General features: G+C 46.4%; 1 protein-coding gene across 3 annotated transcripts in view; it reads right to left on the reverse strand.

Annotated features, from left to right (window-relative positions):
- Positions 1-230: 230 nt before the first annotated feature.
- The window catches only part of GRHL1 (grainyhead like transcription factor 1), a 46,335-nt gene continuing 31,430 nt past the window's right edge, over positions 231-15,135 (reverse strand). For 2 of the 3 annotated variants that reach the window (XM_031466555.2, XM_031466550.2), the window contains 7 exons: positions 10,783-10,870; positions 9,364-9,503; positions 8,253-8,290; positions 6,096-6,187; positions 5,674-5,759; positions 3,098-3,162; positions 231-1,896 (listed from right to left, as the gene is read on the reverse strand). In XM_031466555.2, the coding sequence (XP_031322415.1) occupies positions 1,782-1,896; positions 3,098-3,162; positions 5,674-5,759; positions 6,096-6,187; positions 8,253-8,290; positions 9,364-9,503; positions 10,783-10,870 (624 nt within the window). In that variant the 3' untranslated portion in view covers positions 231-1,781. The remainder of the gene's footprint in view (positions 1,897-3,097; positions 3,163-5,673; positions 5,760-6,095; positions 6,188-8,252; positions 8,291-9,363; positions 9,504-10,782; positions 10,871-15,135) is intronic. The other variant, XM_031466551.2, reaches the window with a different exon arrangement.

Raw genomic sequence — 15,135 nt, forward strand, 5'->3', positions numbered from 1 at the left:
GGCAGTAGTTAAAAAATTATTCAGGGCCCCCTCAGTTAACAATGACTTGGATCATTTTGGACCCCTCTAAGGAAAAATTAAGAGGAAGGAAGAGATCTGTGTATACCTGTTGGGAAATAAGGAGAAAATGCTAAGGTGATTCTTTTCAGCTGTATGATTTTAAGATCTCAGATTTTGCTTTACTTACTAATGAAAGGATAAAGTCAAACTGAGTAACAGGAAATGACATATTACGAAATAGACATAAAAAATTTAATCCCTTTGGTTTAAAATACATCTTCAATTATACAATTAAAAACAAACAAGTCAAAATCGATTTCATAAAACAAAATATAAAATATTGTTATATGACCCATGTCCCCTGATATCTTATCTTAGAAAACCAGCAATTTAACATACTTCATTAGAATATTTTAATAAGAATGTAACTTATCAATCCTACTCATACAAATAACCTATGCTACCTCCCTGAACCTAAAGATACCTGCGATTTTACTTGTTACAAAATTACACTTTTTAGTATTTTTATATATTTAAACACGTGTACAAAATGTTCCCCTGCCATAGTAATATAGTCTCATAAATTCATGAATGCTGTCTAGAATTGTGAGCATACAAGAAAACCAAAGCCTGAAGGCTATGAAACATGACAGAATAGAAATTACTTCTTAACACAGGAAGATTAGGAAGAACTCCATTGTGAGTTCTACCACCCAGTCCACAGTAATCACAGCATGGGCTGAAATTGCCGTGTTCATCCCCTCCGTTAGGTGCACCTGACTGATACTGGCACACGCAGCAGGTGTGAGCTACAGTAGTGTTTTTTCTCTTGCCTTCATTTGTTAAACACTGCATCCAAATAATAACATTCTCAAGAGCGAACAGAATCTCTGTTGTTTGAGAAGGTTTTTGCTATGCCACGGAAGACTGCTGTGTTTGGGAAAACACAGACACAGCGTTTCAGCGGGTTCCACTAAGCGCCGTATTCCATCCGCTTGGTACAGCTGACCACAAATAACCTCTCATCTCAAGAAAGTCTTTAAGGTAGACATCACCACATCTCGTCACTCTATGTACACAGACACCACATGTATATATTATCTATTTATATAAGACAGGTATGTACACATTTACAGACTCAGGCCTTCAACACCTATTGCACTTAGACACACGCAGCTGCAGCCTGACGGAGGCACAGTGTGACCAGGGCAGTTCTTCATGAGACAGGCAGTTGATATGTTCAAGAACGTTGCCAAGGAGGATTTTGGTAACATACCCTATCGGAGTAAACACTTCCTGGGGGATGAGAGGCCGAGGGGGAAAGGGTACACCCCGTCCTCCTGGGGTGCCACGCCCACAACCTGAGGCAGTCAGAGTCACACAGAGTCGAGCCTGGTGCCTTTTCTGACTTGCACTAGTGAGCAGGCCCACTGGTGCTGAAGAGACAATATTTTATAAGTAATGTAGCAGATATCCTAAAGGTTCCCAGAGAATCTAATATATCTTGGAGAAAACTTTTCACTTGTAATCCTAAGTATTTATATCAGAAAATTCAGACAGCATGGTATATGATTTCTCTGTCATCTGAAAAACGCCAATGCAATACAGTCAATGCTATCTCCAAGCCAAATGCAGTGCCACCTCCATCTTGAAAGGAATCCCTTCCACTGACATCCACCCACGTTTGGAAGGCGGCTGACTGGTGAACCTGTGGCTTGCTGAACCAAAAGACCAGGTGCCACCCTCACTGCGCTTGCTGGGAGCTGTGGGCCACTGTGCCCTCAGATCTCGGTGAGGGTGAGCTTGTACGACCCCCCGGCTTCCTCGATCTGCAGCTGGAAGGTATCTTCATTGGAGTAATGCTTCACAATGTTGTCGTCCATGTTCACCAGAATCCTGGAAGACGGGAGACAAGATAGATCCACCTACTCCTGCCCGCTCTGGAGTCAGACCCAGATGTCACAGTTTGCTCTGCCACTTACCAGCAATGACATGGGAGGCAGATTATTTAAATCTCCCTATGCCTCAATTTCCTCATCTATGAAATGGGTATAATAATAGTGCCTACCTTATAAGATTGTTATTGGGATTAAATGAGGGACTCGAGCAAAGCACTGATAACGTGCAGAGCAGGTGACAAACAAAATACACTGGCTTAGTTCTTGTTTCAGCATGGACTGATCCCTCAACAGACAGTACCTGTTACAGGGAACAAGCCTACAGAAGGAGCACTTCATCGGTCCAGCTTTAGAAAGCACATCAGTTAAATTAATCTAGTGATCTAAAGCCACAGCTCCCTGGCAGACTCTCCTCCCTGGCAAGTTACCCTCAAAGTTTAGCTGAACTACCATCAAGTCCAGCCCTTCCCACTAGGCCCATTTAGAAAATTTCACTTGCTTTAGAATTAAGCCAAAAGACCCTTACACTGTACCCTGCTTACCCAGGCCAAACAGCACAGGCACTGAAGTCCAAAAGGACTAAAACTATTCATTTCTGGACAAAGGAGCAACATCCTACAACTACACACGCGACCCAGGGTGGAGTGGAAGGAGCAGAGGCTTCGCAGTCGGTCAGAACAGATCTGGAGTCACGGCCTTGGCACTAACTTGTGACCTGACCTTGGACAAGCCTCCCAGGCTCTCTGTGCCTCGGCTGCCTCGCCCAGGAGCGGTGAGCAGTGCCCACTGTCCTGGCGTAACGTGGAAATTAAGGACCACGCTAAGTGCCCAGTCCAGCGCCTGGCTGCCGACGGGGGCTCCGGCAAGGGGGCAGGGACGGCTGCCATCCTGAGTGGACCTCATCACGCGCTCTGGGATTTGCAGTCACTGCGCTGCTGCCGAGCATGGGAAGGACAAGTACAAGTTCCACTTGAAAACAATCCACAAAGATGTCCTAGAAAGGGACATCAACTTTATGTGGATAATTTAATAAGGAAAAAATACACTCTTGTACTGATGTTTCTATAACTGGTCCTTGATTGGGCACAAATGCAAGTGAATCACTTGAATATTATATAATACTTAAAAAAATTTTTTTTAAGAATGTTATATAATATTAATGTTACTTAGAGTTACTGAGAATGCTGGTCAACGCTCACCCTTTTTTACACTTCTTAAATATTTTCCCAATCTTGTCTTGAGGAACATCGTATTTGTCTGAGATCTAAAAGAGCAAAAGAAAAATAATTACAAAATGCTGTTTTCGTTGCTTGAAAACACGAACAGTCTATGTATTAATATAGTGATACAGTCACTCAGCGTTCCATTTTTCACAAAAGCACGTGCAAAGACACAGATGAGAGCCTGTCCGAGAGGGGGTGGGGCCCAGCTTTGGAGAGAGCTTGAATCAGGTGCCTGTTATTTCTCCTGAGTTTACAGATGTCATTAGTGTGTTATAAGGCCATAGTTTTCCAAAATCAATACTTTACAGAACAGTTTTACATTTATAGAGAAATAGAGCAGAAAGTACAGAGCTGCTCCCCACCCCATCAGCACCTCGCGCCGTGCGGTGCCTTTGCTCTGCGTGGTGAGCACACGCTGTGCAATGCCACGAACTGGAGTCAGTCCACAGCCGGGCTCCCTCTCTGGGCTGTACACTCCATGGGTTCTGACAAACGAACAACGACATGAATTGATCCAGCCACGGTACTTCCGTCACTGGGTGAAGGCCTTGCTCTGGAGTCAGACGCACCTGAACTGAATCTGCTCTGACTCACTTCAGTTGGCAGGTGACCTTCCTAACCCTCAGCCCCCTCTCACCAGAGACTTTCACCTCACACACCACAGGACTGCTGTGGGATTAAGGCGTGTCCCGCACAAAGGAGTTAATTTCAGATACAGAATTACGAGAAGGAAAAAAACAAGTTACTATCCCACGGCGCGGGCCCAGAAGAAACATCAAAGGCCCGGATCCCAGCCAAGGCCTGTGCCCCGGACTGCTCTGCCCCGAGCCTCTGCAGAGGGCAGCAGGGCGCCGGCTAGGGTGGCTGCAGCCACTCAGGGCGGCCCTCGGCCTCGGCCTCAGGCCCCTCCTCGCCGTCGTGACCAGTGGGTGGTCCACACAGTGCGATGGAACCAGTGCGGATAGGCTCCGGAGGTTTTCCTTTCAAGGCGCGGCAGCCGTCGTTAAAGGGAGGGGCTGAATCACCACAGGGCCAAGCCGCTGACTGAGCCGAGATCAAACTCTGTACTTGAGCTGTTGTCCAGACCACCCCCCTCACCCCGGGGTTACCACCCGCCTGCCCTCAGTCTGAGGGCAAAGCTGGGGGCCGCACTGAGAAATGGGGCCTCGGAAGACCAACGTGCAGATCGCTTTCAATCTAAAAACATAACACTTTTCAAACCAAATCCAAGCTCCAGTCATACAAACAAGTTCCCTTCTCTTCTGTACCACAGGATAGTAATTCTCTGTTTACTTATGAAGTCCCCACCCCGGGAGATGTAAGCTGAATTCCTTATGAGCTGTGGACAAGTTATATCTGGCACAGTGAGTCTCAATCTTTTTAACACTCTCCTCGTTCTCCATAATCGAGAGTTTGCCTGATTCCTATGAAGTGAGGAAGAGCTGCCAGGAGGCAAGGTAAGGAAGAGGAAGCCAGAAGAAATCACAGGAAGCAGAATGACAGAGAGCAGAGTGCTAAGGGCAGTGCTGGCTGTTGTGCGGGGGAAGGGGCTCGCCGAGAGCTGTGAATGTGGAGCTCCCGGGGGAGACCCCGCGACAGCGCCCCCACCACTGTGTCATCGCATTTATCAGCACCTGGCCAATTTCACAGCAGTCTCTCTGCTTATCTTATTCTCTCTGCCTTCCTAACTAGAACCTAAACTCCATTTGGCACCGTCACGTACGCCTATACTCTGGTGCCCAGAACGGTGCCTGGCACAAAGCAGGCCCCTAACAGATATTTGTTAAGTGAATTCAACACACTGCAGTGGTCGGGGGAGCCAGGAGAAGCCTATTTCCAGCCCACTCATGCACACGCTCTGAGCTCAAAGGTTCCTGTGATTTACGGGGCCAAGGCTGTGAATACCAAGATGTGGTGCTGATTCCGTAAATTTCACCCGGGGCCAAAGCCAAAATGGGGGACCAGCATGGCACCCTCCTCATGTCTCCCTGAGGTCCCAAAGGGCAGGCAGGGTGTTTTGCTTATGGGCCTTTGCTGAGATCCTGCAGGAGGGGCCTAGGGTCATCTCTGGCCACACCTTTAAATGTTCACAAATAGGCTTTGGGTGCGATCTTGACACAAGTTCGGTCATTCCCCAGGATCAGGAGTTTCAAAGGCAGACCAAAGAGCCACTGTTTTATGCATGAAGCTTTTAAGATTTTATTTGATTGAAATAATTTTTGTTAGTTTCTAAGTAGTTTAAGTGGGAATCTCCCTTTAACCAAGTGTATGAAAATTAAACTATTCTCTGGGTCATCACAAATTCTCAGTTCAGTGGACCAGACATTGCTGAGTGACTGCCATCCACCAACAGTGGTGTGTGATGGGGGCAGCCCCGCGACGACTGAGCACCATGGGAGGCGGGGTAAAACGTGGCACGTGCCACAGGCACAGACAAGGCGCCTGGACTCAGGAAAGGTTTCAGTACAACAAAGGAATCTGGATGGTCTGGTAAACTGTTCCAACATAATTCTATGTAAGTGTTCAAGAGAATTACAGTTTCTACTACTTACGGCTTCCATGAGGCCTTTCAAAGATGGAGTCCTGAGCATCAGGGCATCAAAGACTTCTTCTGCCTCCTTTCGCACATAGAGCAGCACTGGTCCCCAGGCAGGAATAAGCAGGGAAGAAGAAAAACGCAGTTCATTGATAGGAACAAAATAAGAAAACAGATTGTGGGTTTTGGTTAAAATAAAAAGAGACAGCACATCAAGGCCAGCAAACAGGAAGCGACACGAAACCCGTCTTAAGGAACAGAACTTCCAGCTTCCTTTAGCTTGGCTGTAAGTCCAAGCTCGAGCCAGGAGTCGATCTGATGGAAGAGCACTCAAGGAAGTCAACATTGACAAGATTTGTTTGAGCAACTGATGCTTTTGACAGACTCAGAACTCACTTCCAATTTAAAGCTCCCTCTAGGAAATGTAAACCAACGCACCTCTCTTTGGTTCCTCTACCCGAGTCAGCTTAGCAGGAGGGGGAATCACAAAATCTTCTTCCGATCCGTATGGCCCCCTTTTCAAGTTAGACCTGAAGGGGAGCCAAAGTATGTAATTGGAGACTTCACCTTAAATCACTTGCAGAAACAAAAGGAGCTGGTGGGGGAGTGGTATATCACTAAAGTTTAGATTTTAAATGATCTTTGTTCTTTATTTGGACCAGCTTTCTTATTTTGTGGATGAAAATCAGAGGCCCGAGGAAAGATGCTGACTGAAGCAGGCCCAGGCTATTGAATGACCGAGCTGGGCCCATAGGCAGGCATCTGCCAGAGACCCTCACGGCTCTTATGTGGCTTAAGCTGCCCTCTCAGGAACGGAGTTTCTTTTCAGGAAAAAATTTATGGAGGAGGAAAGATCTGAGATGCAAGTGAAGGTGGTAACAGGAGATGGCGTGTCAAAAAAGGGAGGAAGCGTGAAGGGGAAAATGCAAAGCCAGGCTGGCTGAAACAGAATGTTCCAGAGGAAGACAAAGCTAGTCTGGAAAGTCCTGGTCACACAGCTCTATGGAATTTTAGATTTTAAGTTGTAGGTATCAGGGAATCTGAAAGTTCTGTGGGACGAGAGTGCTGGCAGAGACCGGAGGGGACTCCAGGACCTACAAGCAGAAGAACCAGCTGGAGGACTCTGGGGACAATCACAACATAAAATTCCAAAAGGGTAAAATACAGCAGTGTCAGTGGACATAAAAAGGGGAAAATGTTTATAGAAGAAAGGACTGAAAAGATCAGAGTGGTTGTCAAAGGCACAAGTTATGGGTGCGGTTCAGAGCAGGTGAGCAAGAACACAGTAAAGCAACTGAAAAACTAACTGAAAATGATGTAAGTGCTTGCTTTCAAGCAGAATCACCACTTTAGGAATAGGGATTGGGCCTTAAAATATTCAGTCTGTCTCAGCTTCCAGCACGTAACAGGCCTCAAAGGCACCTGCAGGATTTATGCTGGAGAACCGGCCTTCGAGGGAAGGCCTGCGGCCAGTGTGGGTGGGCATGGGGAGCTAGGATGGCCCAGAGAGGGGACTGGACCCTCAACACGGCAGAGCACTGAGCAGGGCGCTGCGGGCAGGCAGGCCGAGGAGGAGCAGCAACACCTCAACAGCAGTGAGCACACCCGGGGGCCTCCTCTGGGTTTCTACAGCCCAATCTCCACCACAAGGAACCAGGGTTTCCTGGAGAAGAGGCTGATTCTAGGGCTGGAGAGGAGAAAACACAAGTGCCGGGAACACACTAGGCCTGAAAGTGAGGAAGTGCTTGAGCAGTGCAGGGGTGGGAGGGTCACGTCAAAGGGACCCAGGAGCAAGCCTGAGGGATCCCACCGGCCCCCGAGACAATGTGAGCAGAGAAAATGATGTAGGTCACAACTTACTGAATAAAACGGGAAACCATGAGTCCATACTGATATAAATATATCAATGAAGAAATTCAAAGTCTGACAAGGAATGAGATATGTACAAAGCTACAAAGCACCTCCTCACAAAACACTAACTACAATAGGAGGAAGAATATTCCACAGTGCTGAAGCCTGGCAGACACCACCTTAATCAAGCGATCGGAGGGAACGCTGTCAGCCGAGGGGAGGGGTGCACTGAAGGTGTCCCACCCAGCAGGACACACAGGGCAAGGCCTCGTCTGTGACATTCCTGCAGAGAGGCATGATCTAACCCAGCCAAGGGAAAACAGAGGGGCGTCCTACAAAACAGCTGGCTTGCAGCTCAGGAGAGTCAAGGAGAGACTGAGACTGTTCCAGACTGAAGGAGATTAAGGAGATGGGACAACTAAATACACTGTATGAGTCTCAGCTGGATCCTTTTTTGCCACATTATTGGAACAACTGGCAAAGCCTGGACAGGGTATGAGGACTGGTTGGTACTGAGTTCTCGGTGTTAATATCCTGACTTTGACTGCTGTGCAGGAGGAATCCTTGCTTGGTGAAATACACACCAGTGTACTTAGGAGTGATGGCTCACTGGGCTGGCAACTTACTCTCAAACAGCTCAGGAAAAAATGAATTCTTTGTATTGTACTTGTAATTGTTCTGTAGGTTTGATATTGTTTCAAAAGGAAAAGAATTTATTAAAACAAAACAAAACACAAATCTTACCCTTCAACCTCCAATTCTTCTGAGGTGATGGGAAGGACCTAGGACCAAAAAAAAAAAAAAAAAAAAAAAAAGAAAGAAAAATAGATTGCTTTTCAAGCATGTGCTAAATATCGCAGACCTTAAATGAATTGTTTCTAAAATGAAAATAATTTGAATTTGACCCATCTCATACAAAATCCTTTAGCCTGATTTCCCCATAACCAGACTCTTAGGGCCGTCCTAAATTCCTCTAACTCAGGGGTTGGCAAACCACAGCCAGGGGCCAAGTCTGGCCCGAGGCCTGTTTATGTAAATAAAGTGTTCACCAGAACAAGGCCACGCTCATTCATGGCACAGTGTTTACGGTGGTTTTGGCACCACAACAGCAGAGGTGAGCAGTCACAACAGAAACCCTCTGACCCTCAAAAGCCTAAAATGTTCATTACTCAACCCTTTACAACACAGACTGCCAGCCCCCGCTCACCCCAAAGCTTCTCACTAGGAACTGAACACGGCAACAGCGGCCTTCCCGAAGGGCTCTGAAAACGCGTTGGCCTGTGGGAGGCTGTGTCAGGCGCTCGCAGATGTCTTGTGGGTTTTTATTTGCACTCAGCACGGAGGCCCTACCTCTGAGCTTCTGCTCCAAGTGGAGCGTGACTATTTGTTATATTTCACATTAGTTGCCAAGACACGGCCAGACATGCGCCAGTGATGATCCACTAACTGAAACCATAAAGCCCTTGAATGTTTTCTGTGCCATTAAGGCCCCCACCCCAGGTTTCCCTCTGGCTCTTCCCTCCTCTCCAGGCCCATGTGAGTTAAATTCACAAGATCACAGACTCAAACTCCATGTTACTATTCCAGAATCTTTTAAATGAGCTAAGATATAAATATATAAACACACCCAGGATTTAGCTGCTGGGGCTGGCACTGCGGTTCCAAAGCAGCAGGGTTAAACACACCCTGCTGCAAGGACATCGAGTCACCCAGATGGAGCACTCCAGAGAGCGGACCCCAAACCCTGGGCCAGCCTCACTAAGCTTTGGCTTTTGTTTACGATGAGTAATGCCAAAGACTTTCCCTTTGTGGAGTTTTACTTTCTCGCAGCCACCCTGGGATCCTGGTTACCTACGTGAGCGCCCCGCTGCAGATTGGCGAAGTGCACGTCGGGGATGAAGAGGACAGGCTGAGTGTCCAGATCAAGAAAGGGCTTGAAAACTGTGATATCCATTCGTTTGTGAGAGGGGAGCAGTGGCACTTTAACATCAGAAACTTAAAAAACAAAAACAAAAACAAAAACAGGACACTACAGTCAACAGCTTATATACACAGACTCACGCAGGCCAGAGCATTTTCCTTACTGTTTAAGAAATTTAAATTGAAGCAGAATGAGAAACAGGTCATGCTGCCTGAACTGAGAAAAAAATCACAGCTTATGTGAAGAAACAGGTTGTTTGAATTTACACTAAAAATCAATTGCAAATCTTATCAAAACCAGAAGAGAAAAAGGCATCTTTAAACATACACAGACACATACATACAGAAGATCTGGAACAGAGGCGAAGCATGCTGAGGTTTTGTCTGAAAGACTAAAACTTACGACTGTATAAACGTAACTCGGGAGCAATTTCACCTTAGCTCTCCTCATTAAATAATTTATTCCAACAGCAACGTCCTCTTCGACATCAGAATATGCACCTTAACCTCACACCTTCATCTTCAGAACCAGACCTCAGGGAGGGTAAGAGTCAGCATGATTGTCTAGTTTTTAGGTATTAAATTATAGACTCCATCCTCCCCCACCGTCTGGCCCTGAAGTGCTCGGTGATGAGCTCTCCGAGGTAGTTATAGCTGCTTCCTGAAGTGACTTCGCGAGTCTGCACTTTGATGCTGGCGGGAGAGCCCAGACTAACGTGCTTCAGGCCAAAGTCCCCGGATGCTCAGAGAGCAGGTATGGCCGCCCACGCCCTGCAGCACAGGGCAGCACCCGTACAGAGCAGCCTGCTCTTTCTCCTTTTAGTTGAGAGCGACAGGATTTTGTGCATATGAATACGGGTCACATTATAAAAAAGAAAAAGAAAAAGAAAAAAGAAAAAAGCTTTCCTGGTGAAATGTCCAAACAGAAGCCTATAGAGTTTGCAAGTGTTAGAACGCTCAACCTAAGAAAACCGCACTCATTTGGAATTAAAACAATCTGAATTCCAAAGGATGTTATTATTGTTCTTAAAATGTTAGGTAAGTTCCAATTTCATCATCAGCTATTCGGGTGGAATGTGTGTAATCTTTCAGGACTGGACCCAGCAACCTGAACTATGGAGTCAAAGAGCCAAAATGGTCTGAACTCTGGGAAAATTCAGGAATCCTGCCAGTAGTTCCCTAAGAAAAGCACTTAGTTTAGCCCTTCATCTGTTTTTGTACCTCATAAAGAAGCAAAGCCACCGCTTCACAGTAGTTAAAAAAATATCCACTACTCTATCCTCTGCTTGAAAACCCCAGTCACTGTTCTGGGTGGAAAAGGTCTAAAACACTCGGTGGAAACACTTCTACTTACAGGCGTTCAGCTGGGAGCTGGGGTCAGGACACTTGCCTTTTCTTTTGCTTTGTTTTCGCTCTTCATCCCTGATTTTCCGTTCAGCTCCCTGTAAGTCAAGAGAAGACATGACTCTGTTTATCTGATCCCCTCGAGAATACCTAACTCTCCTCCTGGCCAGTGGGGGGAAAGTATCTCTTCCTTGGAGATGAACCGTGTTGCTTATTATATTCACAGAGCTTATCATAGTAGTTTCCTCAGAAAAGCCCAGTCTTAAAGCTATTTTTAACTATATGAAATTCCAGGAAACCATTTGTTTAAAAAACAAATAGAGCAAAATTTCCCTCAACAATGGATGTGGCCAAATTAAATGGAAGGCCAAGAAAATCTGCTAATGTACCACACACCGGCTTCAAAGACACAAGCTACTTCTCTCGTTGCCTAGTAACAAGAAAACCAAGGAGCAAATACAAGTTGATCCGACTCTGACTGCACTTCCCTGTAGAGGCAAAGTGGTCACTGAAAGCTGTGCTTCTGTCCAAGGACTTGGCATCAACTAAGTGACAGATTTGACCAACTACGACTCACAAAAGCAAACATTTAACTAGAAATCTGCAGTCACTAGAAAAAAACTGTACTCCCAGGCCTACAGAGAGCACATATACACACAGTGCACACCAACCACACAAAGAACGGCCATGCCACACAACTGAACCCACGAGCACATGAGTAACAAACACGACCTAAAGCTAAGCAAGTAAGTGCAATAAAAACAAAACTACTCATTAGTCATTTTGCTTGACCTACTGACATTTATTTCTGGATGGCACAGATTTCTTTACAAAGTCAACCAGGTAAGTATGAACTGCTGGCTTATTTTTCTGTAAATAAATTTTCTGTTAGCAGAGAGAGGCAGTAAAAATCATTCCACTCACTTTAACACTATTATACAATAAAATCACATTTTAAAATATGGAATACAAAACCACCTTCTGCCTCTTTCAGAAGGTTTTCATCTGCTAACGTATCAGTAAACATGCAACCTGCTTATGAACACTGCTATGTAACCCTGACATTACCTCCCGGACAGAGAAGAGGCAAGTATCGCCAGTCTGCTAGCCATGACTGTCGGGGCTGGTTTCTCTCAGTCCCTTCCAGCAGGCTAAGAGTAACTTCACTGAGATGATAGAGCATGCCCCCTAAAAGGTTGTTGTACAAAATAGGACATTCCCCTCCTGACTTGTGAGCTCTACCTACAAAGAACGCTAAGATGAAATAACGCAGACCAGAGCCACCCTCCACACAGAAACGACTAAAAAAGGAAACAACAAAATGCATGACAAGGGATTTTTAAGGCTCCAACCACGAGGCAGTGAAGAACAGCAATTCTTGAGAAGCAGGAAGCACGCGGCGAGCCCTCCAGGGGCGGCCCGCCCTCCCGGGGCTTCCAGGCTGCGGCCTAGGGAGGGGTGTCCGGCGGGCTCGTTGGGCCAGGTTCCCCAGACTGGGGAGGCAGAGGTGAAGCCCACAGACATCAAGGTGGCGAGCCAAAGTGACAAAGCGGAAAGTTACAGGAGAAAGAACCCAGAGGTCTTCAGAGGGCCCCCGAGGACTCAGCAGAGAGAGCACGGGGTGAGGAAGCCACCCACGGTCGGGGAATAAAAACCATCTGAAAAGACGAGAGAGCAGGGTCCAACACTCACGCAGGGCCCAAAACGGTGCCTGTGCCCAGCAATCAGACTGAAAACACACCCAATCCACAGGGCCGTGGCGGCAGAGTCAGGAACACCTCACCTCAGGAGTGGACAATAACAGGCCTGACTCTGAGAACTGGTCCAGACCCACCACTCAAACTGCAAATGCGAGACCCGAAAGGGTCAAACTGTTTCCAAGGAACATCGCTAGATCTCAGGACAAAGCTCAAGAAGAGTCACAGGATTACAAAAGCACCCAGCACCCAACAAGGTAAAACTCAGGACGTCTGGCATCCAGTGAGGCTGCAGGCAGCCAGGGAGGCAGGAGAGCACGAGTGCAGAGGATGATCAAGCCACCGAGACAACCCAGAACCAACAGGGAAGTTACTTAGTTAACACGGCCGCTGAGGCTGCAGTTCGTATGGTCAAAGCCAGTGGAAAAAACTGAACGTGGTAGGAAGAAGCTTGAAAGTTATGAAACAGATTCGAATGGATATTCTAGAGATGAAAACTACGTCTGGGATGAAAAATACAGGGGAAAGGATTACACCGTGTAGACAAGGCAAAAGGAAAGATGAGGGGAACTTCAGGGCATAAAATCGGAACTATCCAAAATGAAACACAGAGAGAAAAGGCTGTCCAAAAAAATAAAAAGAGCATCGGTGAGCCGTGGGACACCTTTAAGCAGCCAGACCACGTGTGACGGGCGATCTCAAAGGAGGAAGTTGCAAACACAGGTGAAGAAATAACAGCTGGAAGGTTTCACACGTGATGAAAACTGTAAACCCACAGATTCCAGAGGCTCAATGAGCTCTAAGAAGCCGAGAGACACACATCAAGGACTCAAAACCAGTAAAAAGAGACAATCTTAAAAAGTCATAGGAAAAAAAAAAAGACGTGTTAAATACAGAAGAACAATGATAACGAGCAATTTCTCATCAGAAACAACAGGAGCGTGAAGAGGGAAGAGCTGTATCTTTAAACACTGTCAGGAAAAAGAGTCAACTAGAATTTTACAGCTAGCAAAGAGAGCTTTCAAAGTTGAAAGTGAAATAAAGGTTCAGACAAACAAGAGCTGAAAGACTTCGGCAGCAATAGGTACACATACTGCAGGAATGTTAGAGAAAATCCCATGACATCATGCAGAACCTGTCAAGCTGTTTTGACTCTTTCTTTCTCTCTGTCGACAACTAAGGAGACTGATCCGGAGCAATCCCACCAAGACGCAGGACAGAGTTAATCTGGACCGTCTGCTCCCAGTCAAAGCTACAGTGACTGTCACTCTGATGAAGGAGAAGGCCAGCTGTGGGAAGAAAGCTCCAACGACACTCTTCTCTGTCAGGATGGACCAGGGGTGTATATACGAGCTCACAGAAAGGGGAGTGGCCACATTTCCATTGGTTAGAACGCCAACGTCTGTTCCTGTTTTCTCTGAAAAAGTGTTGAACTGCTGCTACTTCTGAAATAAGAGCAAATTCCATTTATCGAACTAGTTAAGCAATTCCTAATAGAGTGCTGATGAAACGTTCTTCTTAGAAGAGAAAAACAATGTAAATACCTCTGAAGGACATCAAAAGATGTCTTATTTCTAGTTTCTTACTACAAATGTACAATCTGTACTACAAATGTGGACGTGTAGGTTCGTAACACACGAGAGCTGTAAGAGCCAGCAAAGGGAAATGAACGGACAGGCACCAAGTAGCAGGTGAGTCAAAGCTGAGAAAAGAGGGACTCGAGGAGGCAGGTGGAGAGTCCCAAGAGAAGAGGCAGCACAGGACAGACCCAGGACAATCAACCACAAGGTTAAAACTAGAGGCACAGATTCAGGAGAAGGGGTGGGGTGGGGTCACAGCGGGTTTCATGGGTTTGAAAGGTTCAAGGACTTTGAAAATTAATTACACACAGCACATACACATTGTCTTCTCACGCAGGATTTTATATTACCCATAATAGCTGAGATTAAAAACTGGGGATAAACACAGTGTCTAGTTTCACCTGCTGTGTCCCTTAGGTACCTCGCTATTACAGGACACTCACCACCACTCCTACACACACGAGGGCTGCAAGCGGGAGAGGAGACCAACGATTTCCTCTCCGTGTAGACCTCTACTCCAGCAAAGGGGAAGCAGGTAGGGAATATTTTTCAGGGGCCTTACAGAGAAAGCCAGCCCCATGAAGGCCGAGGTGACTGGGCTCCTGGTGACAGGCCACACAGAGCCCTTCTACATGCGGACGCCTGGTTTTGTGTGATTTCCTTTTACCACCAACAGAGCTCACAGCCCGGTAATAAAAACACAGTGATGGACTCTGGCCTCATATTTGACATGCTCTCCAAGACCTTGGATGATATGTTCCCATCACATGTGATCTAAATGTACAGATGAGCACGCAAGGAGCAACTCCAGAAGACGAAACCACGTGCTGTCCCAAACCACAAGTTTGCAACTTGAAGAAAAGGCCTTCTGATTCACAGAGTGCATCGGCACGCACTCACACAACAGAGAGAACTGGTTTCTAAGCTTTGTACGTCTGCCAAGTAATAAAATAACTTTGGACCATTCATGAAGCCTTTCCTCTTTTCCATTTTCTAAATGAGCTACCAATACAGGAGCCTCCCTCGAAAAGTCTTGATATTAAAACAAAATTTGTTTAAGAGCACAAATCAGTGCTGTTCCTTCTC

The sequence above is a fragment of the Camelus dromedarius genome, chromosome 15 (genome assembly GCF_036321535.1).
Source record: "Camelus dromedarius isolate mCamDro1 chromosome 15, mCamDro1.pat, whole genome shotgun sequence".
NCBI lineage: Eukaryota > Metazoa > Chordata > Mammalia > Artiodactyla > Camelidae > Camelus > Camelus dromedarius.